Source organism: Cherax quadricarinatus, chromosome 21 (assembly GCF_038502225.1).
Source record: "Cherax quadricarinatus isolate ZL_2023a chromosome 21, ASM3850222v1, whole genome shotgun sequence".
In the NCBI taxonomy this organism is placed as follows: Eukaryota; Metazoa; Arthropoda; class Malacostraca; order Decapoda; family Parastacidae; genus Cherax; species Cherax quadricarinatus.
In genome coordinates this window covers 36,065,248-36,091,924 of record NC_091312.1, presented here as the reverse complement: position 1 = coordinate 36,091,924, position 26,677 = coordinate 36,065,248, and the positions used below count along the sequence as shown (strand labels likewise).

The 26,677-nt window shown below is 38.1% G+C and overlaps 1 protein-coding gene and 1 long non-coding RNA gene across 10 annotated transcripts in view; one reads left to right on the top strand and one right to left on the bottom strand.

Moving 5' to 3' along the window:
* Positions 1-26,677, bottom strand: part of Cip4 (formin-binding protein 1-like Cip4) — a 625,492-nt gene that overhangs the window by 79,883 nt on the left and 518,932 nt on the right. For all 9 annotated transcript variants that reach the window (XM_070087374.1, XM_070087375.1, XM_070087380.1 and 6 more), the window contains 4 exons: positions 18,399-18,503; positions 12,882-13,034; positions 2,004-2,189; positions 882-1,088 (listed from right to left, as the gene is read on the bottom strand). In XM_070087374.1, coding sequence (XP_069943475.1) covers positions 882-1,088; positions 2,004-2,189; positions 12,882-13,034; positions 18,399-18,503 — 651 coding nt within the window. The remainder of the gene's footprint in view (positions 1-881; positions 1,089-2,003; positions 2,190-12,881; positions 13,035-18,398; positions 18,504-26,677) is intronic.
* Positions 1-26,677, top strand: part of LOC128689021 (uncharacterized) — a 238,706-nt gene that overhangs the window by 144,895 nt on the left and 67,134 nt on the right. The window lies entirely within an intron of this gene.

The window sequence follows — 26,677 nt, the reverse complement described above, 5'->3', positions numbered from 1 at the left end:
GCCAAGAGGTATGTAAAGTATGCATTTCTCAAACCCAAATGCACGTGCCAGGATTTGAGCTACTATTTAGCATAGCACAAAATGGAAAAACCATACCATTTGAGTCCCTATACCACTAAACGAATGGTAGTCAGGATTCCTATTGATCTGGAACCAGTAACTGGGGTGCATATGATCTAACAATATAGTTATACCATCAGATCAAAGTTTTCCATCATGTGTATGCACTTTACACAGTATGCTAAACAATTATGCAAATTAAATGGGTATCCAATCACAACAAATATTTCAACCCCAAATGGCCATGCCACAATTTGAGCCTTCATCTTGATTCACACCAAGTCAAGTTCCAAGTCTTGACTTTCACAACACTAAATGATTAATATACACCATTTACACTGATATGAAGCCCCTACACAGAATGTATGTGGGGCACCATCATTACATGTGGGGCACCATCATTACATGTGGGGCACCGTCATTACTTGTGGGGCACATCATTACATGGGTGTGCAAATAAGCACACCCATGTAATGGTGTCTCAGAAGACATGATAATCTGCATGGCATCATACCAGAAAAAAGCTCAGGTCAAAAACTTGGTGAACCAACAATCAGAAGCCATGAATAAGGTTTGGGGTGTGATAGCAATTCACAAACGTGAAGGGAGAACAGACATACAGGTCATTATGATTAATCTAGGAAATTATTTACTGGGCTCTGATTAGTATTAATTCATTCTTATTAGACACAATCTCGTACTAACAAAATAAGATTTAAACATTTACACAGTTAATTCACTTACGACAATATATATGAGCCTCATTTCAAAACCTTACTCCAACTGCTTTTATTTTATTTAAATTTGTATTCTAAGCTTACCTTATTTGAGCCAAATATACCAAAAATGCCACCACGTTTTTTCAACTTCGATGCTGATATTGTGCCTTTAATGGTGTCCTGCCTGATTGGTGGGTGAACTGTTGGAGTTGTTTCACCATTTTGTCTTGGTGTACTAAGGTCGTCGAAAGGAATATCACCAGGTGGGGTGAAGCCTGATTTATACCGTTCTATTACAACTTGAGAATCCTTGGAAGGAACAAGAAAAATGAATAATGAAAATACAATACTTATTTTAAATTGTTTTATTCGAGTTTGATTAGTGAATCATATTAATTCCTCTTTATAAAATTAATTTCCTTTGCTTTTTAGCAAATGATACAGAAGAAAGCTTCTTAACCCCTTGCTTTCAGCATTTTAATTGCCTTCTACAACACTTCTTATAAAGGAAGGATTCCATCCTTAACTTTCCCACAGAACTGAAAGGAAAAAAATACTAACGCAAGAACCCTTAAGAAATTGAGAGGAAAACTCAGATTATTTATATACATGCATATACATTTGCATTTACTGGATGTTAACAGTAATTGCAAGATTTACCTGCCATCTTACATGTTTATGAGGCACAAAGAAAAAGCTAGCAATCCTGCTGGTATGTAAAACAATTAACAAGTTTCTGTTTCACAATCATGTGACAGTACAGTTCTACCTTCCTGGATGGTTGCTCTCTACCAACCTACTATCCGTAACTAACATACTGGAGAAGGCAGAGAAGCAACTGTTGAAGTGTTTTGGGCATTCAGAGAGAACAGAGCAGAACAGGATGTTAAGTATTAAGCATGTATAAGTATTAGGCATAAGACAGGAGAAATAGGGATAATCCTCAGAAGGGCTTGAGAAAGGATTTAGAGAAGGTTTTAAGTAGTACAGGCTTGAACATCCAGCAAGCATGTGTAAGCTTGTTCAACTGGAGTGGCAACAATTGGTTTTAAGAATCTGACATGTTGTTGTTATGTGAACAAGGTAACATTTGTGAAGGGATTCAGGGAAAACTAGCCAGCCAAACTTGAGCCCTAGAGGCAGGAGGTATAGCACCTGCATTACAGATCACAAATTTTACTTATATATTAATGATAAAATTTAACTGAAGTAATGAAAACTTACATTTTTTTCATCTATTGAGTCTGCAGCAGATACAATTCCATCTAAACACTTGTTTATGATTGGAAAGACTGAGCGTTCAATTTCAACACTTTTTTTTAGAAGATTCTTGAAGTTATTGATTCTCTTCTCGTCTAAATCTTGAAGACCTTGAAAGATGTTGGGCATGACTGTGTTATAATGATCACCCTGTGAGAGAGAGCAGCATTATAAACAGGTTGTATACTGGACTGGTTATAAAACAAATACTGCATACATTATAAAGAAATTAAGGAGCTGATTATTTTAGACAGATTATTTTCACTGTTTAAATGAAACAAATGTAATGAAAGAAATCTCTCATATAGTATGTCTAGAATGCTACAAAACCACAGACCTTTAAGTGCTAAACAAAATAGACAAGTACTTTCATGATTTAATTTAACACTGGTGATCTTTCAAGTTTCAGTGCAGAATCAAGCAGATTTTAAAAGACATTTTTCTTTTATCAACATAATCATCAAAGCCCTAGAAATAATAAGAACAGAGTACCATTAGTCTAGTTTCTCTGTATTACCCCCAAAATACATGTATTTTAAGGAAGATGAGGGGTTTGGGATATTGGCAGTTTGGAGGGATATGTTGTGTATCTTTATACGTATATGCTTCTAAACTGTTGTATTCTGAGCACCTCTGCAAAAGCAGTGATAATGTGTGAGTGTGGTGAAAGTGTTGAATGATGATGAAAGTATTTTCTTTTTGGGGATTTTCTTTCTTTTTTTGGGTCACCCTGCCTCGGTGGGAGACGACCGACTTGTTAAAAAAAAAAAAAAAAAATGGATGTTGGACAGTCTAGTCAAGATGACTGTAGAGGATAAGAATGGCAAATTTGACAAGAAGGGGAAGCCAGTCAGTAACACTCTTAGAGACATAACATGAGTCAATGGCTGCTGCATGTAGCCCTATGTAATAGGGAGTGAGAGGGAAAGGTTTGCTGGACAGGCATGTATCCATTCATTTTCATAAAAACTAGCATGCTATTTTTTTTTAACACATCGACTATGTCCCACCAAGGCTAGTTTTTTTTTTTTCCAACAAACCGGCCGTATCCCACCGAGGCAGGGTGGCCCAAAAAGAAAAACAAAGGTTTCTCTTTTCAAATTTAGTAATTTATACAGGAGAAGGGGTTACTAGCCACTTGCTCCCGGCATTTTAGTCACCTCTTGCAACACGTATGGCTTACGGAGGAAGAATTCTGTTCCACTTCCCCATGGAGATAAGAGGAAATAAACAAAAACAAGAACTAGAAAGAAAATAGCAGAAAACCCAGAGGGGTGTGTATATATATGCTTGTACATGTACATGGCAGTTTGGAGGGATATGTTGTGTATCTTTATATGTGTATGCTTCTAGACTGTTGTATTCTGAGCACCTCTGCAAAAACAGTGATAATGTGCGAGTGTGGTGAAAGTGTTGAATGATGATGAAAGTATTTTCTTTTTGGGGATTTTCTTTCTTTTTTGGGTCACCCTGCCTCGGTGGGAGACGACCGACTTGTTGAAAAAAAAAAAACATGCATGTGTAGTGTGACCTAAGTGTAAATAGAAATAGCAAGACGTATCTGAAATCTTGCATGTTTATGAGACAGAAAAAAGGACACCAGCAATCCTACCATCATGTAGAACAATTACAGGCTTTCGTTTTACACTCACTTGGCAGGACGGCAGTACCTCCCTGGGTGGTTGCATACAGCATTGCACATTCATTAGCTGCTTTTGATTTCAAGGTGAAAGCAATACTAAAAAAGTTAATACACAGTATGCCCACATGGGGCGTGTTCCAATTTTTTTTTTTCAACACGTCGGTCGTCTCCCACTGAGGCAGGGTGACCCAAAAAGAAAGAAAATCCCCAAAAAGAAAATACATTCATCATTCAACACTTTCACCTCACTCATACATAATCACTGTCTTTGCAGAGGCGCTCAGATACGACAGTTTAAAAGTCAACCTCCAAACTGCCAATATCCCAAACCCCTCCTATGAAATGCAAGCATTGTATGTACTTACCATTTCCAGGACTCAAGTCCGGCTAACCGGTTTCCCTGAATCCCTTCACAAAATATTACCCTGCTCACATTCCAACTGCTTGTCAGGTCCCAAAAACCATTCATCTCCATTCACTCCTATCTAACACGATCACACACGTTTGCTGGAAGTACGAGCCCCTCACCCAAAAAACCTCCTTTACCCCCTACCTCCAACCTTTTTCAAGGATGAGCCCTACCCCACCTTCCTGCCCCTATAGATTTATACACTCTCCAAGTTAATCTACTTTGATCCATTCTCTCTAAATGACCAAACCACCTCAACAACCCCTCTTCAGCCCTCTAACACTTTTAGTAACTCTACACCTCCTCCTAATGTCCACACTTCAAATTCTCTGCATAATATTTACACCACACATTGCCCTTAGACAGGGCATCTCCACTGCCTCCAGCTGCCTCCTTGCTGCAGCATTTGCAACCCAAGCTTCACACCCACATAAGAATGTTGGTATCACTATACTTTCGTACATTCCCTTCTTTGCCTCCATGGATAAAGTTTTTTGTCTCCACAGATACCTCAATGCACCACTCACCTTTTTTCCTTCATCAATTCTATGGTTAACCTCATCCTTCATAAACCCATTCGCTGACAAGTCAAATCCCCAATACATTGGTACCCTGAGTTTCGAAGTTTCTCAGTTCCAGAAGGCTGTTTGAGTGCTGTTGCCCAACGAATTTGTTCCCATAAGGAATAATGTAAATTAGATTAGTCCGTTTCAGACCCTCAAAAATACACTTACAAAAGCACTTACAATAATACACTTACATAACTGTAGGTAGTAGGTTGGTAGACAGCAACCACCCAGGGAAGTACTACCGTCCTGCCAGATGACTGTGAAACAGAAACCTGAAACTGTTTTGCATGATGGTAAGATTGCTGGTTTCTTTTTCTGTCTCATAAACACGCTAGATAACAGGGATATCTTGCTACTCCTACTTACACTTTGGTCACACTTCACAGACACGCACATGCATATACAATGGACCCCCGCATAACGATTACCTCCGAATGCGACCAATTATGTAAGTGTATTTATGTAAGTGCATTTGTACGTGTATGTTTGGGGGTCTGAAATGGACTAATCTACTTCACAATATTTCTTATGGGAACAAATTCGGTCAGTACTGGCACCTGAACATACTTCTGGAGTGAAAAAATATCGTTAACCGGGGGTCCACTGTATATATACATACATCTAGGTTTTTCCCCTTTTTCTAAATAGCTCTTGTTCTTCTTTATTTCTTCTATTGTCCATGGGGAAGTGGAAAAGAATCTTTCCTCCGTAAGCCATGCGTGTCGTATGAGGTGACTAAAATGCCGGGAGCAATGGGCTAGTAACCCCTTATCCTGTAAACATTTACTAAAAAAGAGAAGAAGAAAAACTTTATAAAACTGGGATGCTTGAATGTGCGTGGATGTAGTGCGGATGACAAGAAACAGACGATTGCTGATGTTATGAATGAAAAGAAGTTGGATGTCCTGGCCCTAAGCGAAACAAAGCTGAAGGGGGTAGGGGAGTTTCGGTGGGGGGAAATAAATGGGATTAAATCTGGAGTATCTGAGAGAGTTAGAGCAAAGGAAGGGGTAGCAGTAATGTTGAATGATCAGTTATGGAAGGAGAAAAGAGAATATGAATGTGTAAATGCAAGAATTATGTGGATTAAAGTAAAGGTTGGATGCAAGAAGTGGGTCATAATAAGCGTGTATGCACCTGGAGAAGAGAGGAATGCAGAGGAGAGAGAGAGATTTTGGGAGATGTTAAGTGAGTGTATAGGAGCCTTTGAACCAAGTGAGAGAGTAATTGTAGTAGGGGACCTAAATGCTGAAGTAGGAGAAACTTTTAGAGAGGGTGTGGTAGGTAAGTTTGGGGTGCCAGGTGTAAATGATAATGGGAGCCCTTTGAACTTTGTATAGAAAGGGGTTTAGTTATAGGTAATACATATTTTAAGAAAAAGAGGATAAATAAGTATACAAGATATGATGTAGGGCAAAATGACAGTAGTTTGTTGGATTATGTATTGGTAGATAAAAGACTGTTGAGTAGACTTCAGGATGTATATGTTTATAGAGGGGCCACAGATATATCAGATCACTTTTTAGTTGTAGCTACACTGAGAGTTAAAGGTAGATGGAATACAAGGAGAATAGAAGCATCAGGGAAGAGAGAGGTGAATGTTTACAAACTAAAAGAGGAGGCAGTTAGGGAAAGATATAAACAGCTTTTGGAGGATAGATGGGCTAATGAGAGCATAGGCAATGGGGTCGAAGAGGTATGGGGTAGGTTTAAAAATGTAGTGTTAGAGTGTTCAGCAGAAGTTTGTGGTTACAGGAAAGTGGGTGCGGGAGGGAAGAGGAGCGATTGGTGGAATGATGATGTAAAGAGAGTAGTATGGGAGAAAAAGTTAGCATATGAGAAGTTTTTACAAAGTAGAAGTGATGCAAGGAGGGAAGAGTATATGGAGAAAAAGAGAGAGGTTAAGAGAGTGGTGAAGCAATGTAAAAAGAGAGCAAATGAGAGAGTGGGTGAGATGTTATCAACAAATTTTGTTGAAAATAAGAAAAAGTTTTGGAGTGAGATTAACAAGTTAAGGAAGCCTAGAGAACAAATGGATTTGTCAGTTAAAAATAGGAGAGGGGAGTTATTAAATGAAGAGTTGGAGGTATTGGGAAGGTGGAGGGAATATTTTGAGGAATTGTTAAATGTTGATGAAGATGGGGAGGCTGTGATTTCATGTATAGGGCAAGGAGGAATAACATCTTGTAGGAGTGAGGAAGAGCCAGTTGTGAGTGTGGGGGAAGTTCGTGAGGCGGTAGGTAAAATGAAAGGGGGTAAGGCAGCCGGGATTGATGGGATAAAGATAGAAATGTTAAAAGCAGGTGGGGATATAGTTTTGGAGTGGTTGGTGCAATTATTTAATAAATGTATGGAAGAGGGTAAGGTACCTAGGGATTGGCAGAGAGCATGCATAGTTCCTTTGTATAAAGGCAAAGGGGACAAAAGAGAGTGCAAAAATTATAGGGGGATAAGTCTGTTGAGTATACCTGGTAAAGTGTATGGCTGAGTTATTATTGAAAGAATTAAGAGCAAGACAGAGAATAGGATAGCAGATGAACAAGGAGGCTTTAGGAAAGGTAGGGGGTGTGTGGATCAGGTGTTTACAGTGAAACATATAAGTGAACAGTATTTAGATAAGGCTAAAGAGGTCTTTGTGCCATTTATGGATTTGGAAAAGGCGTATGACAGGGTGGATAGGGGGGCAATGTGGCAGATGTTGCAGGTGTATGGTGTAGGAGGTAGGTTACTGAAAGCAGTGAAGAGTTTTTACGAGGATAGTGAGGCTCAAGTTAGAGTGTGTGGGAAAGAGGGAAATTATTTCCCAGTAAAAGTAGGCCTTAGACAAGGATGTGTGATGTCACCGTGGTTGTTTAATATATTTATAGATGGGGTTGTGAGAGAAGTAAATGCGAGGGTCTTGACAAGAGGCGTGGAGTTAAAAGATAAAGAATCACACATAAAGTGGGAGTTGTCACAGTTGCTCTTTGCTGATGACACTGTGCTCTTGGGAGATTCTGAAGACAAGTTGCAGAGATTGGTGGATGAATTTGGTAGGGTGTGTAAAAGAAGAAAATTAAAAGTGAATACAGGAAAGAGTAAGATTATGAGGATAACAAAAGGATTAGGTGATGAAAGACTGGATATCATATTGGAGGGAGAGAGTATGGAGGAGGTGAATGTATTCAGATATTTGGGAGTGGACGTGTCAGCGGATGGGTCTATGAAGGATGAGGTGAATCATAGAACTGATGAGGGGAAAAGGTTGAGTGGTGCACTTAGGAGTCTGTGGAAACAAAGAACTTTGTCCTTGGAGGCAAAGAGGGGAATGTATGAGAGTATAGTTTTACCAACGCTCTTATATGGGTGTGAAGCATGGGTGATGAATGTTGCAGCGAGGAGAAGGCTGGAGGCAGTGGAGATGTCATGTCTGAGGGCAATGTGTGGTGTGAATATAATGCAGAGAATTCGTAGTTTGGAAGTTAGGAGGAGGTGCGGGATTACCAAAACTGTTGTCCAGAGGGCTGAGGAAGGGTTGTTGAGGTGGTTCGGACATGTAGAGAGAATGGAGCGAGACAAAATGACTTCAAGAGTGTATCAGTCTGTAGTGGAAGGAAGGCGGGGTAGGGGTCGGCCTAGGAAAGGTTGGAGGGAGGGGGTAAAGGAGGTTTTGTGTGCGAGGGGCTTGGACTTCCAGCAGGCGTGCGTGAGCGTGTTTGATAGGAGTGAATGGAGACGAATGGTTTTTTAATACTTGACGTGCTGTTGGAGTGTGAGCAAAGTAACATTTATGAAGGGGTCAGGGAAACCGGCAGGCCGGACTTGAGTCCTGGAGATAATAAGTACAGTGCCTGCACTCTGGGGGAGGGGTGTTAATGTTGCAGTTTAAAAACTGGCAAGACAGTGATGGAGTGAATGATGGTGAAAGTTTTTCTTTTTCGGACCACCCTGCCTTGGTGGGAATCAGCCAGTGTGATAATAATAAAATAAATAATTGTTCGAGTTGAGAGCAGTTCGAAACACAGGGTACCACTGTATCTGAGAACATTCAGTTCTTCCATACCCCCTCTCTCCAATGTAATATCCAATTTTTTTTATCTAAATCATTTGATACCCTCATCATCTTACTCTTTTCTATGTTCACTTTCAACTTTCTACCTTTACACACCCACCCAAACTCATCCACTAACTTTTGCAACTTTTCTCTTTAGAATCTCCCATAAGCACAGTATCATCAGCAAAAACTAACTGTGTCAACCCCCATTTTGTATTTGATTCCCCATAATTTAATCCAACCCCTCTCCCCAACACCCTAGCATTTACTTCTATTACATACCCATCTATAAATATATCAAAACAACCATAGTGACATTACACATCCCTGTCTAAGACCTACTTTTACCGGGAAGTAGTCTCCCTCTTTTCTACACACCCTAACCTGAGCCTCACTATCCTCATAAAAACTCCTTACAGCATTTAATAACTTACCACCTATTCCATATACTTGTAACATCTGCCACATAGCTCCCCTATCCACTCTATCATATGCCTTTTCTAAATCCATAAATGCAATAAAAACTTCCCTACCTTTATCTAAATACTGTTCGCATATATGCATCAATGTAAACACTTGATCTACTCATCCCCTACCCACTCTAAAACCTCCTTGCTCATCCGCAGTCCTACATTCTGTCTTACCTCTAATTTGTTCAATAATAACCCTACCGTACACTTTTCCTGGTATACTCAGTAAACTTATTCCTCTATAATTTTTACAATCTCTTTTGTCCCTCTTCCCTTTATATAAAGGGACTATACATGCTCTCTGCCAATCCCTAGGTACCTTACCCTCTTTCATACATTTCTTTCTTTCTTTCAACACACTGGCCGTATCCCACCGAGGCGGGGTGGCCCAAAAGAAAAAACGAAAGTTTCTCCTTTTACATTTATTAATATATACAGGAGAAGGGGTTACTAGCCCCTTGCTCCTGGCATTTTAGTCGCCTCTTACAACACGCATGGCTTACGGAGGAAGAATTCTGTTCCACTTCCCCATGGAGGTAAGAGGAAATAAACAAGAACAAGAACTAGAAAGAAAATAGAAGAAAACCCAGAGGGGTGCGTGTATATATGCTTGTACATGTATGTGAAGTGTAACCTAAGTGTAAGTAGAAGTAGCAAGACATACCTGAAATCTTGCATGTGTCTGAGACAATAAAAAGACACCCGCAATCCTACCATCATGTAAAACAATTACAGGCTTTCGTTTTACACTCACTTGGCAGGACGGTAGTACCTCCCTGGGCGGTTGCTGTCTACCAACCTACTACCTACATTAAGAAAAAGTGAAGTCATTATATGACAACTTAAAGTAAAAGAAAAATGAAGGAACTAAAGCTGGAGAATTTAACACCAGCAAGGGATGATTTGATAATTCAGAAACAGGTTTGGCTTAAAAAATGTCAAGATAACAGGAGAGCAGCTTCTACCGACCAAGAGGCAGCAGATAAGTTCCCAGACATCATTAAGAAAATTACTAAGGAAAAGGGATATCTGCCTGAACAGGTTTTTAATGCAGATGAAAGTGCCCTATTCTAGAAAAAAAATGCCACAAAGGACCTTTATTAGTAAGGAAGAGAAGTAAGCAATACTGATGTAGGTACTGACAAACGATTCATCTTATAAACAGACGACATAAACTTACAGTATCGATAAATACAATGGACCCTCGGTTAACGATATTAATCCGTTCCTGAGAGCTCATCGTTAGACGAAATTATCGTTACCTGAATTAATTTTCCCCATAAGAAATAATGGAAATCCAATTAATCCATCCCAGACAGCCAAAAGTATTGAAAAAAAAAAAAAAATTCATGAAATATACATTTCCCTACACACAAAACAATGACACATGCACAATAGCTATACAAATAAATGTTAAAATGACACTTACCTTTATTGAAGAGTACTGATGAGTGATGAGTTTTTCTTGAACACACTGGGATTTTCAGAGTGATACATGAGTAAAGGCTTCACTTTGCAATCCCTACTAGCATTACAACACAACAAGAAAGTTAGCCTGCATTTCATAGGCTTGTGTCCTGGGAGTGCCTTTTTCTCCTGAGTAATGTAGATCCTGTTTGGCATTTTCTTCCAGAACAGGCCTGTTTCATCACAAATGAACACTTGCTGGGGTTGGAATTTTTCAGCTTTGCCATGCCTTATCACACTGTGTATGCCACTACGATTCTTAAATCTCTCAAACCAAGCTTTGCTGGCCTTCAATTCACTAATATGAGCACTAGTTCCAGGAATTTTTCCTGTTCACCTGGGTGTTAGTCGACTGGTGTGGGTCGCATCTTGGGGGACAAGATTAAGGACCCCAATGGAAATAAGTTAGACAGTCCTCGATGACTCACTGACTTTCTTGGGTTATCCTGGGTGGCTAACCCTCTGGGGTTGTTTCTCGGTAACTGTTTCTCGTTAAGCCACACCAACACAGTCTCTCCACATCTTCGAGTAGTACAGCTGACGGTGATGCAGCAGCAGCTGACCATGGTACGATAGTACAGTGGACCCCCGACTAACGATATTATTTCAATCCAGAAGTCTGTTTGGGTGCCGTTATAGACCAAATTTGTTCCCATAAGGAATATTGTGAATTAGATTAGTCCATTTCAGACCCCCAAAAATACACCTACAAAAGCACTTACAAAAATACACTTACATAACTGGTCAAGTTGGGAGCTCATCGTTAGTCAGGGGTCCACTGTATTTTGATAGTATCTGACTTATGACCTGCTCGACATACGACCATTCGACTTACGACTGTGTTTTCTATGCCAAATTTCTGGGAAATAAACAACGTTTGTGTTGTACAGTGTTTATCCTAAACCTTACAGTACTAACAGCATAAAAAGTAAAGTAAAAAATGAAATACCAAAATAAAACAATAAAATAAAGTCATTACAAAAATGTGATGTTGATATTCAGTAGTGAGGTTTGACTTACGTACATTTCGACTTGCAACCAGTTTGTCGGAACCGAACTCGGTCGTAAGTCGGATGGTACCTGTATTTCTCGCCCTTTTTACCACAGGATTGGCACTAGAAGCTTTCTTTGGGCCCATTGGTGGCTTATTTAGCAGTTACAAGCACTATAAACAATGGAATAATACAAAATGTATCGAATGTATGCATGAAATCGGCCACCGGTCCAGCCTGAGCGCCTCAGCTGCCGGACAGGCAGCTGAGGTGCTCAGGCTGGACGGACAGGTTCGGGACGAATCACGTTGGGCAAGTTTTTTATCGTTAGCCAGGCCAAAATTTTTATGTTCAAATGCTTCGTTTGGCAGATTTAACATTATGCGATGTGTTTGTTAGCCGAGAGTCCACTGTACAGTACAGTACTGTATGTGTATTTTCTCTTCCTTATGATATTCTTCATAGCATTTTCTTTTCTCTAGCATACTTTATTGTAAGAATACAGTATATAATACATATAATTCACAAAATGTTTGTGTACTAAATTTTTTATGTTATCGGTAAGGCTTCCGGTCAACAGTAGGCCATCAGTAGTTAAGTTTTTGGAGAATCAAAAGTTATATGCGGATTTTCGACTGTGGAGGGGGTTGGTGCCCCTAACCCCCACATTGTTCATGGTCAATTTTAAGTAAATACAGTATTTCCCACTCTACTTGTTGAATGAAACAATAAAAACAAATTCTTCTTTCAACAAACCGGCTGTATCCCACTGAGGCATGGTGTCCCAAAAAGAAAAACAAAAGTCTCTCTTTTTAACTTTAGTAATGTATACAGGAGAAGGGGTTACCAGCCCCTTGCTCAAAGCATTTTAGTTGCCTCTTACGACATGCATTTCTTATGAAGGAAGAATTCTGTTCCACTTCCCCATGGAGATAAGAAATAAACAAGAACCGTAAGAAAAAAGAAAACCCAGAGGGTTGTGTATGTATATATTCTTGGACAGGCATGTGTAGTGTGACCTAAGCGTAAGAAGAAGTAGCAAGACGTACCTAAAATCTTGCATGTTTATGAGGCAGGAAAAAAAGACACCAGCAATCCTACCATTTTAAACTCACTTGGTAGGATGGTAGTACCTCCCTGGGCAGTTGCTGCCTACCAATCTACTACCTAGGCTCCCTACATGCAGGAGCATCAATATCATTGGGATACTACATTGAAATGTCTACATTTTAAAAGAAAAAATTATGCACTTAAACGCACTTGCAATTGATTTGTTTTTTGTAATTGGTTGGCATATTCATTCTTGCTGTCTTCACACTGTTGACTCTTAATGCTGGCATTCATCCGTTGCTTCTCTACTTCAGCACGGGACAAGTGTAAGTCAGCATCTGCCTTTAAGTAGTTTTCTTGAGCCTGAGGAAGAGTGAAATATACCATGAAACCAAACTAATATATAAATAAGAATAACAGTAACTGTAACCTAATTTTTTAAACAATAACAACAGCTATACCTCTGTCTGGCGCTCAGCAGACGGAGGATCGAGCCTCTATTACGTCTTGTGCTGAATGACCCACATGGGTCTAGCGCTTAACATGAATTAAATAACTTCAAGAGTTTAACTATTCTCGGAGCCCAGCCATGGGCCAGGCTAGCAATGCTGGACAATGTCTGGAATGTACTAAAACAAATTCCATAATAAATATAAAAACCTGCCTATTTTTCAAAATATACTGTAAAATAAAAGATCAAGGTAGGTTATTCTCTTAAAGACAGTTATCAGTCTACTAGAAAGGAAAATATTAGGAAGCCTTTGGCCCTTTATGGTTACAGAGTTAGCCCATAATACATTTACCTCCTCTATCTTCATTTTGTGAAGTACTGTACAGAATATCTTTCTCACCCGCATTCCAGGGAGTAACTTGAGGGATTTTTAGGATTCAAAATAATTCAGATGTTTGGAAAGGATGGAGCAGAATGGGATGATGAAGAGGGTTTATAAATCTAGGGTGGAAGGAAGGAAGGAAGGGTAGCAAGTTGTCCCAGGAAGGACTGAAAGGTGTGAAGATGGTTATACCTTTGACATATGTTTGATGAGTTTCGAGAGTCATTCTATTCCCATAGCTTGGCCTTGGGCCAGGCTTGTCTGGTGTTAGCCTGGTCAACCAGGCTGTTGCTGCTGGAGGCCCACTGCCCCACACATCCATCACAGCCTGGTTGATCTGGCACTTGGTGAAGATACTTGTCCAGCTTCCTCTTGAAGACTTCTGCATTTGTTCCAGCAGTGTTTCTGATATCTTCACATTGTCTGAAACATTGTGAAGTTGAAGTGACAGTATGGAGCCTTATGTACTGTCATGAGGTGAGATGTAGGCCACTAGTAGAAGAAAGAATGTAATCACTGAGAGGTCACATCCCTTTCAAATCCAACCATTCTCACTTGTAGAAGTTGTCCAGGGTGTTTTCTGTTCTGTACCAAGATACCATTGTGTTGCAGTGTCTGACAGAGTGAATATTAAAATGGTATAAAATATTGACAGGTTGTTAGGTAGGATACATATGCAACAGTTAGGTACCTTTACTTCGAAATTTTTCACAAAACGTAGGCGAAACATTTCGAAATAAAGATACCTAACAGTTGCATATGCGTCTTACATAACAACCTGTCAGTATTCTATACCATTTTAATATTCACTCTGTCAGACACTGCAACACAAAGGTATCTTGGTACAGAATAGAAAACACCCTGGACAACTTCTACAAGTGAGAACAGTTGGATTTGAGAGGGACGTGACCTCTCAATGATTACACTCTTTCTTCTACTAGTGGCCTACATCTCACCTCATGACAATATATAAGGCTCCATACTGTAAAGTAAAAGGACACAAGTGCAACTAATGTGACATTTTTTATCGTGGAAACATTTCACTCTCCAGGAGCTTTGTCAAGCCATTATGGTCCAAATAACGTCTGCATGAAATGTCCATTATGTTGCGGTGTCCGACAGATTGTAATAATGTTGTGGCAACGTTACCACAATAAAAATGTCACATCAGTTGCACCTGTGTCCTTTTACTTTACATATTGTCGGTAATTCTACCAACATTATTACAAGGCTCCATACTGCCACTTCAACTTCATACTGTTTCAGACTATGGAACAAATACTCTTCTCCAAGCTAAGGAACTGACCACCTCAAAACTACATCTTCAAGGATGATGGACTAATTAAATCATCTTCACATCTCTTGTGCTTCTACCAACTTTTCTGTATGCGACTGAAGAAGCCTACTGTGTAGGCGAAACGTTTCGAAATAAAGATACCTAACTGTTGCACGTGTGTTTTACCTAACAACCTGTCAGTATTTTATACCATATTAATATTCACTCACAAACTTCTTTGTCACAACTTTCTTTTTTTACTACTGTATGCTACTCTTCCTGCACATAAATATCAAGTCCTCGGAAAAATTACAGTACATATAACAATCATATTAAGCACTGATACTTTGTAACCGCTCTGAGAACATTAGTCAGTCAGGCGTCATTACCACAGGTCTTAGTGATCATTTCATCATTTACTGCACCAGGAAAATCACTAGGGATAGGATAGGCCTACACAGGACAATAAAAATGAGGTCAACTAGAAACTACAGTAAAGAAACACTGGTAAATAGGCTACACAATTGTGACTGGACAGAGATAACAAGTTGCACGGACGTAAACGATGCCTGGGAAAAATTCAAAACAATGTTCACTACCATCCTTGATAATATTGCACCAGTTAAAGAGGTTAGGATTAAACGAAGAACTGAACCCTGGATGAATACTGAGATGTTAGATAATATGAAATTCAGAGACCAGCTGCTAAAAAGATTTAAAGCAAACAGACAGGATATTGCAGCACTAAATGAATTCCAAAGGGTGAGGAACAGAGTACAGAGACTTATAAAAGGAGCAAAGGCAAAGCACTACTGCTCAAAAATTGAAGAGTATAAGCATAACCCCAGAAAGCTCTGGCAACAACTAAAACAGTTGGGGTATAGCCATAAGCCAGTAGATAGGTCTAACATAGTACTCACTATCGATAATGAGGTATGCCACGAAACATCTAAGGTGGCAAATTGCTTTAATTCATACTACACATCTGTTGCATCAACACTAGTAAGTAAACTACCAGCTGCATCAAATACCTTTAACACAGACTCTGATAAGTTTCAAACATACTATACCAATAAAGGGGTAACCCCAAACAGTTGTCAACTAGTAAGTGTATCTCATGACTTTATTCAAAAAGAACTAAGCAGGTTAAACCCAGCTAAGAGCACAGGCCCTGATAACATCCCGTCTAAGTTCCTAAAAGATGGTGCTTCTGAACTGTCAATCCCTATTGCTCACATAATAAATCTATCAATCACCACTAATACCGTACCGGAGGAGTTCAAGGAGGCCAGAGTTACTCCTATCTTCAAGAAAAATAGTAGGTCTGATGTAAGCAACTATAGGCCTGTTAGTATACTCAGTATAATATCTAAAATTCTAGAGAGGGCGGTGTATTCTCAAGTAGTCAAGTACCTTAATGACAACAACATTCTCCATAGCTATCAATCGGGCTTTAGAAGATCTTACTCAACCGACACCTCCCTTATTAATCTGATGGATTGCCTGAGAACTGAAATGTCAAAGGGGAACCTCATAGGTATGGTAACCTTAGACCTGCAAAAGGCCTTCGATACTGTCAACCACAATATATTATGTAAGAAACTTCAAGCTATCGGTATAGGTTCTGTAGACTGGTTTAAGTCCTACCTTAGCAACAGGAGACAAATAGTCAAAATCAACAAAACAGAATCAGAACCCCTGCCGATAACATGTGGAGTTCCCCAAGGTAGTATTCTGGGTCCCTTATTATTCTTATGTTATGTCAATGATATGCCTATCAGTGTCAAGTGCAAACTCCTACTGTATGCAGATGACAGTGCTCTGTTAGTGTCAGGTAAAGACCCACAAGATATTGCTAATGTTTTAACACTGGAACTGGAGTCCTGCAGCAAATGGTTAATAGACAACAAACTATCATTACACCTAGGGAAAACTGAAGCCATTCTCTTTGGCACGAAACATAAACTGAGAAGGGTAAATAATTTTAATGTTCAATGTAATGGGGAGCCCATCACTTTGGTTTCATCAGTAAAATATTTGGGAATCCCCTTTGACCCATGCATGTCAGGAGAATTGATAGGGAACAGTGTAGTAAAGAAAGTGAATGCCAGACTGAAGTTCCTGTATAGACAAGCACAGTGTCTACCTACTGAGGCTCGCAGGACCCTATGTCTAGCCCTTATACAATGCCATATGGATTACGCTTGCTCTTCTTGGTACTCTGCCTTGACAAAAAAACTGAAAGATAGACTGCAAATCACCCAGAACAAAATCGTAAGATTCATCCTGGGGCTGGGACCAAGAGAACATGTAGGCCAGGATGAATTACAGCAGTTGGATATGCTGAATGTTGAAGACAGAGTAAAACAACTGAAGCTAAATCATGTTTATAAAATTGCTCACAAACAATGTCCAGAATATCTTGCTGTCAATTTTGTCAAGGTTGGGAACCAAAGCAATCATAGTACTAGGGGGAGAGAGCACAACTTTGTAGTACCCACAGTCAGTGGCCAGGCTTCAAACACCTTCTATTGTACAGCAATAAAGGAATGGAACAGACTGCCCGCACATGTCAAAGCCAGTCATAGCATGAACCAGTTCAAGAAGAGTGCCAAAAGGTGTCTGATGAATGTAGCTACAGAAAGGGAGGGGAATGATTTTCTATTTTTTAGCTAACATACGTGTAAATTTTACCTTATTCCTAGTAATGACCCTCGTATTGTAGATAGTCTTAATGACCTTGGTGTAGTAGATAGTCTTTTTAGTATGATAATAAGATGTTATCTTCATTGTAGAATAATAAGAAAATATTATAACCTTTATATTATAATAATAAGGTAAAAGGACCCCAATGGAAATAAGCTACTCTGTCTGACTTTTTTGGGTTATCCTAGGTTCTCTACACATATGCTGCTATGTATGATAATTCTATGTAACTGTATTTGTGTATACCTGAATAAACTTACTTACTTACTTACTTACTCAATAAGCCCAAAAATTAAATTATCTGCTTTTTATATTAATATATTGTCAGAATTTATAATATACAAGTATCCTCCTATAGCCCATCTGTTTAATAAGTTTATTTAGGTACAAGTACACATAAGTACAATTATCATAATTCGTGTAAATTACTTAGGATAACCTAAAAAGTCATATAGAGTGACTTATTTCCATTGGGGTCCCTCTATTATTCTTCAGCTACAATGGAATTCTTTTCAACTAAAAACATTCTTTTTCTTGTTTCCAGCAACTCGCTCATAAGACACTATGAATGTTCTTATTACTGACCTAAAAAAACAACATCTCCTTATATGTAAAACAATCTCATACTTTTAAGGATTCAAGCATTCGCTTTATTCATAGGCACCAGTCTGGTTGATCAATCTAATATCCAGATTCTGGCCTGGTAAAAGACAATGTTGTGGAGGCAATGTAGGTAAGTATTCATAATTTGACTTCTAACAGTTATTATTATAACACTAAATTTAAGAAATTAACAATCATGTATAATGTCTGTACAACTAGTGTACTGTCCTGTGGCATACATACCCCATCAGTTAATATTATAAAAGATGCAAACAACAACGCTAGTTCAAGTACAGTATGGTATCTCACCTTTTCCGCTTCTCTAAAAGCTTTTTCGTAATTTTTCTTAGCTTTCTCTAACTGCTGTAGTGACTGGCTCAGCTGCTGTTGTACACGGCTACCATCTGATAAGTGCTATCAATAATAAGAAAATATTAATAAATGTATAGAGATAAATATAAAATACTATACAGTAATTAGTATTAAAATAAAGTAAATTGAAAGAAAATAAAATTATAATCATTTCATGTTCTAACTGCTGTTGTATTCCCCAACTATAATATTGTGTATTTAACTTCATTGATTTCTTTCATTTAAGAATACTCTTTTTGTCCAATACAGCATTTTATATTCAGTACTATTCCTTTTCAATTACAAATACAGCCTCTCCTCACTTAACGATGGAGTTCCATTCCTAAGACCACATCGGTAAACAAATTTGTCGCTAAGTGAAGAGCATACTATAATGGTAGTGATTTTCTGTCAACCATCTTTGATATTGTTTTAATATCACCTTCAGACCATTTATAACATTTCTGGTGTATTTTTAAATGTTTATACACTAATGTACTGTATATTGTAATACACAGAATAGAGGAAATCAGTTCTAATATACATTAATTAGGTATGTATACTGGTCAGAGAGCCTGTTGTAAGTCCGATCTGTCGGTAAACAAGTACGTTGCTAAGTGAGGAGAGGCTTTAGTATTAACCCTTTGACTGCTGCAACCCCAAATCCTGAGGTGTCTCCTGGTGTCGCAAAATTTCCGAAAAAAAAATATTTTCCCGATTGTAATGACACCAAACGAACGAAACTTGATGGAAAACTGACGGAATTACACTCTCACGTCGTTAGCCACCTCGGTGATATTTACGAATCGACGATTTCGCCCACTTGCAGCCCCATTTTTAGCTAATTCTATTGTTCCAGTCGACCAAACTCGTAGATATTTCTTTAGAACTCCATTTTTGCTATCGACTGAGTACAAGAAACTGTCCATTTACCGATTTCAACTACCCAATAACGTGGTCAGAAATTTGCAACTTGGCCAATTTCACGAAAATTAAAAAATATGACAAATTCAAAATAGGGTCCAGAATGAACAATGCAGACATTCCTGGCTCTAAAATAACATTTTCTTTGTTCATCAGTCATGTCTCCAGGCCCCTCTGACATTACTCTTGCTTTCTATTTTAAATTTTTATTCAAACAAAAAATAGAAGATTTACTGTTATGCAGACTACTGCAATATTGTAATAATTGCATAAATAATGTCAACCCATTCATGACTGCATATTACAATGGCTACTTGGACATTTATTGGAAAATGACATCATCTGTTTACTTTTGAACATCGGCAAAAATCAAACATTTCCCCTACTTTGAGCTCCATTTCAAGGTTCTTTTCACAGTAAAGCCAATCAAAATCACCTCTATTTCTATAATATGTGTTCCATTCTATCAAATGAGACAGAAAGTGAGAATACAACCATAAATACTATACAAAAATAGACCACAAAGTCAGCATTTTAATTATAAAAAAAAACGGTCGGATTTTTTTTTTCTCATTGTGCACTGTGTGCTGCCGGTTTTTTTTTATATGGTGCACACTGACCACGCAGACCCATTCTCTTACATGTGGTCCTACCAGCTTTCTCCTGCTTGATTTGAAGCCGCTAGAATTTATGAGTATATATACGTCAAACACGGTGGCTCGTAAGACGTATATATACGACCGAAACAGTCAAAGGGTTAAACAACAACAACAACAATAATAATAATAATAATAATAATAATAATAATAATAATAATAATAATAATTGATTTCTGCATGATACAATGTTTGTACAGAGATAAGTAACAGTTACATATGCATACAGAAATCCCAGAGTTATGCAGAGCATTTCAGGCAAACCTAAGCAATTTATAATTAATGCTTATATGTTAACTAAACATAATGGAGCTACAATACTGATACTGTCTTGCTCAGTGAAGTGATATTTCCATTGCTACAAGTTTGGAAAGGCAAGTTTGTGTTTGTAAGTAATTAACTGGTTCTATAGTGCCACCATCATAAGTACAGATCATCATAAATCAGGGCACTTCTGCATAATATCTTGTGATAATATACAGTAGGACCCCACTTATATGGCAGGTTTGGCTCTAGGCTACCGCCGTAAAGTGGAACGCTCCTTTTTTCCACTTATAAATGCATTTAAATGCCAGATAACAAGTTTACACTAACATATATTAACAATAGAACTAGGAATTAAAAAACAATAAAATACATATGTATACAGTAAACTTATTTACCTTAAAATATTTGTAGTCTTGATGTAGGGTGAGATGAGTAGTATTTATTGTAAGAAATCAGGTGTGGTAGGTTACACAATTAACCTGCACATAGAAGAGAGAAGCTTACGACGACGTTTCGGTCCGACTTGGACCATTCACAAAGTCACACCAACGAGAAGTAGAGCAGGACGGGTATAAATGGTCTGAGTCGGACCAAAACGTCGTCGTAAGCTGCTCTCTTCTATGTGCGGGTTATTTGTGTATTGTTCCAGTCACGGTATTGTGCCTTTTTTTGTTATTAGGTATGGTAGCCAGGCCAGGCAACCCCCACCCAACCCCACCCACAAGTAATATACTATGACATTTAAAGAGCCCCAGAGTGATAAAATGCATATACAGTTAAGATAAGATAAGATAAGATAAGATAAGATTTCGTTCGGATTTTTAACCCCGGAGGGTTAGCCACCCAGGATAACCCAAGAAAGTCAGTGCGTCATCGAGGACTGTCTAACTTATTTCCATTGGGGTCCTTAATCTTGTCCCCCAGGATGCGACCCACACCAGTCGACTAACACCCAGGTACCTATTTGCTGCTAGGCGAACAGGACAACAGGTGTAAGGAAACGTGTCGAATGTTTCCACCCGCCGGGAATCGAACCCGGGCCCTCCGTGTGTGAAGCGGGAGCTTTAGCCACCAGGCCACCGGACCAGTTCACTCATTACTTACCTACAAATATTTGTAGTCTTAATGTAGGGTGAGATGAGTAGCATTTATTGCAAGAAATCAGGTGTGGTAGGTATGGTTGCCAGCCAGGCCACCCCCACCCCACCCCTCCCCTCTCCATCAGAGGTGGGGGTGGGGTGGGAGCAAGTCTGGCTTTGGTTGATACACGTTCAGTCCCATGTCTGTGAATCTTATACCATAATACAAACACCTTACATTGTGTACAAGTTGTCTCCACATTGGTAAAGTAGAATAAATAAAGAGCAACACTCCCATTCTCATGTAACACTATTTTTAGAAGTGACACTCTAAGTGAAGGCATATGAAAGAAATAATTTTCTACAGTTACCCCCAGTAATATTATTGTATACACATTTTCTTTGGTGTTGAACTATTGAAAATGTTATTCTTTCCGACACCGACAAGACGACTGCAAAAAATCTCATATCTATGTTAATTTATTCTACTGTGGGGTGTATTTATCATGTTTATATGTCATGCAGTGTGTTTATTATATAATTTTGAAAAAAAATCATAGATGGATTAATGAAAATGAGTACATATACATTAACGTAATACAGTGGACCCCCGGCTTACGATATTATTTCATTCCAGAAGTATGTTCAGGTGCCATTACTGAACGAATTTGTTCCCATAAGGAATATTGTGAATTAGATTAGTCCATTTCAGACCCCCAAACATACACGTACAAACGCACTTACATAAATACATTTACATAATTGGTCGCATTGGGAGCTGATCGTAAAGCAGGGGTCCACTGTACAGTGGACCCCCGCATAACAATTACCTCCGAATGCGACCAATTATGTAAGTGTATTTATGTAAGTGCATTTGTACGTGTATGTTTGGGGGTCTGAAATGGACTAATCTACTTCACAATATTTCTTATGGGAACAAATTCGGTCAGTACTGGCACCTGAACATACTTCTGGAGTGAAAAAATATCTTTAACCGGGGGTCCACTGTATATGACATTTAAACATGCCTCAGACTGATTATTATTGAGTATTATTATCATTATTAATATGGCGTCCTCAAGACATAAGACACTCAGTGATTTTAATGTGTAGTTGCATGCCAGCACAGTGTGTAAGTTTACTTAGTACATGTACACAAAAGCATAATTATCAGAGTATAGTATATATGAAATAACTTTAAAACACTTAAAATTTTGGAAAGTTTCCAGACATGATGGAGAGACTTGAAGTTCAAGGAGAATGTAAACAAATCGGGTGGGGCGTGCCGTATTAGAAAGGCAGGGGGAATCATATAGTGAGTTTTGGTCATAATTTGAAATTGCCGTATTAGCGGAATGCCATAAGGCAAAACACCATTAAGCGGGGCCCTACTGTATATTGTCAGCAAAATTTGTGATTTAGCTAAAATATATAAATTATTATGATTACAATTTTAGGGGAAAAATTAGGAAAAATCTTTTTATTTTATCTGAGGCAAGCTCAACTGCAGCACTAGTTAGACCACTAAATTTTTTTTATGAAATGCTCTATGAATATTTGAAACAGGTTGGACATCACTAATCAAGTTTCATCAGTAATCTGGCACTAAGTTCAGCTAGTGTACTTTCAAATTTCTGGGATCACCACACCAACTTGCTGCTACTGTTTGGTGGCACTACTTGCTGCATAATTCATTTCAATTTGTTTTTCTCCACTTTTAGCCCTAGCCATAGTTCCAACGAATAAAGGAAATGCTTCTTGTTGTGTAAGGTGCAAATGCCATATATTGTCCATAATAACATAAGGTGGCTTTGAAGCCATTGTCTGTCCCGTAGTATGACACCATGAGCTCAGCTCACTCAGATAAGCTGTGACCAGTAAATTTGGGCCTACATGTGAGAGAATAGGTCTATGTGGCAAGTGTGCACCATATAAAAAAAATCCTGCAGCACGCAGTGCATAATGAGAAAACTGTGACCATATTTTTGGTGTAAAACATAAACTTTGCGGTGTATTTTTGTATGGTTATTACAGTTGTAGTCTTAGTTTTTTTTTTTCTCTCATTTGATAGAATGGAAGATATATTACAGAAACAGAGATAATTTGGACTGGGTTCAGGATGGAAAGTACAGTACCTCGAAACTGAGCTCAAAGTTGCAGAAATGTTCAATTTTTGCCGATGTTCAAGAATAAACAAATCACATCATGTTTTCAATACGTGTCCAACTGGCTGGTCTAATACATGGTCATGAATGGATTGACATTATGTATACAATTATTACAATAATGCAGTAGTCTGTATAACAGTAACTCTTCTATTTTTTGTATGAATAAAAATTCAAAATGGAAAGCAAGTATAATACAGAGGGGCCTAGAGACATGGCTAATGAACAGAGGAAATGTTATTTTAGTGCCAGGTATGTCTGCACTGTTTATTCTGGACCCTATTTTGAAAGTGTCATTCATCTCTTGAAAGTTGTGTGAAATTGGCCAAATTACCAATTTCTGATCACTTTTTTGGGTAGTTGAAATAGGTAAATGGGCGGCTTCTTGTACTCAATTGACAGAATAAAAGGAATACTAGCGAAATAGCTATGAGTTTGGTTGACTGGAAGAATGGAATGGGCCAAAAATAGGGCATAAATTGGGGAAAATCGCTGATGTATAAATATTGCCATTAGGTTAAGTATATTCTAACCTAACCACTCTGTAATCCGTCAAAAATCACTAATCTGGCACCCTACAGGTTCCGATGATGCCGGATTATTGATGGTCAACCTGTACTATATATATTTTTTTTAACAAGTCGGCCATCTCCCACCGAGGCAGGGTGACCCAAAAAGAAAGAAAATCCCCAAAAAGAAAATATTTTCATCATCATTCAACACTTTCACCTCACTCACATAATCACTGTTTTTGCAGAGGTGCTCAGAACACAACAGTTTAGAAGCATATACATATAAAGATACACAACATATCCCACCAAACTGCTAATATCCTGAACCCCTCCTTTAGAGTGCAGGCACTGTACTTCCCATTTCCAAGACTCAAGTCCGGCTATATATCATTATTAATTATAAAGTCACATGTACTTTCAACAGAGTTAAAGTGATTTAAGAAATAACACTACACTCAAATTATTTTCCTGGCCACTTTAAAACAAATACCGTCCCCTAAGTTATTAATATAGACAATTCTTGTCATCCTACAGTTGATAATTCCAACTATAATTCTAGTTATGATGATTTCTCTCTATTCACTTTAATTCAAGTTCTGGCATATTCAAATTTATGAAAATTTTAAATTATTGATATATGAATTAACTCCCTCTCTTATTTGAGAAAAAAAAAAACAAGTACAGTAGGGCCCCATTTATACGGCGAGTTAGGTTTCAGGTTATCGCCGGAAAGCAGAACTCCATTTTTCTATTTATAAATGCATATAAATGCTAGACAACAAGTTTACACTAAATTATATTAAGTTAGTAATAGAACTAGGCATTAAAAAACAAAAAGTAAAATACATACACAGTACACTCATTACTTATCTTAAAGTACTGTACGTATTTGTAATCTTAATGTAGGGCGAGAGGCGAGTTGTAGTACTTATTTGTAGGAAGTCAGGTGTAGGAAGCCCTGGCTCCCCATCTCATACTTAATATAGGATATTTAAAACAGCCCAGAGAGTTAAAATACACATACAGTACACTCATTATTTACCTTAAAATATGTGTAGTCTTAAAGTAGGAAGAGAGGTGAGTAGTATTTATTTGTAGGAAGTCAGTGTAGGTAGCCGGTAGGTGTAGACCGCCTGGGCTACACCTACCGGCTACCTACACTGTGGCCCAGAGCCATATTATTAGCATCAACATACCTTGTTCACTGAATTTAATCTTTTCTAACAACTACCTTTAGATGCCATCATAAACGAAGGGAGAAGTAATGAATAATTCATGCCGAAAATTGTAAAGAAAAGTGGAGTGGGGGAGTGACTGGGCCAAACGCAGATTCGTACACGTTTTCTCTGGTGGCTGACCAGAGAAAACGCAATGTTGTCCCTCCACCCGGCTACCACACAGGTCCACAGGTATTATTATCAGAGCACGTACAAAATATTCAATAAATGGCAGACAACAAGTTTACACCAACTTACATTAAGTTAGCAACAGAAATAGGCATTAAAAACACAATAAAAGGTAAGATACACACAGAGTACACTTATTACTTACCTTAAAATATTAATATTAACATGTGAGAGGTGAGTGGCAGGGTGTTTATTGAATAAAATCAGAATGGCACACCATCATCCTCTAACTTGGCACTTAAAGCAAGAGTCTTATGACTCCTCTTTTTATCACAGCTAAGCTTAGATGCCATCATCAATAAGAGCCAACTAGTTAACGAAAGAGTAAATGAGAGAGAGAACGAGATACAGAGTTCAGACAATGTAAGAACACAAACTGAACAGGTAGTGGGCGATCACTTGGTCATGCGAAATAAATGCGTATTAATGTGTGTCTACTTTTAGTTCATTCACGTACGTTTGTAAGAGTTTGTAAAACATTTACCTCAATATTTTTTTTATAATAATAATAATTACCTCACAATACAAATACTCTTACATTGTGTACAAGTTGTACAAGTTAGTACAGAATAAACAAACAGCAACACATCATTTTTAGAATGAATGAAGATATTATTATTGTTATTATTATTATTAATTATTATTATTATCATCATAATAAAAAGCACTAAACCCACAAGGGTCATGAATTGCTATATATAGAGTGAAGGCATACGAAAATAATATTTTTCTACAGTTATCCCCCAGTTTGACTAGAGAAAATGTAATTCTTCCGACACTACCTACACAGCCGCTTTGTAAACAAATCTCATATTTACATCAATTTTTATTCTGTGAGTGTATGTATCATGTTTATATGCTATGTAACTGGTTTCATATATAATTTTGAGGAAAATATCATAGATGGATTAATGAAAATGCCTATAGTATTAATGTAAAATAAGACATTTAACCCTTTGGGGGTTTCGGACGTACTAGTATGTCTTACGACCGAGGGTTTTTGACGTACTAGTACGCCTAAATTCTAGCGCCCTCAAATCTAGTGAGAGAAAGCTGGTAGGCCTACATACATATCTAAGAATGGGTTTATGTTGTCAGTGTGTGCAGTATAAAAAAAATCCTGCAGCACACAGTGCGTAATGAGAAAAAAAACTCTGACCGTGTTTTTGGATTAAAACAGCAACTTTGCACTGTATTTTCGTATGGTATTTATTGTTGTATTCTAGTT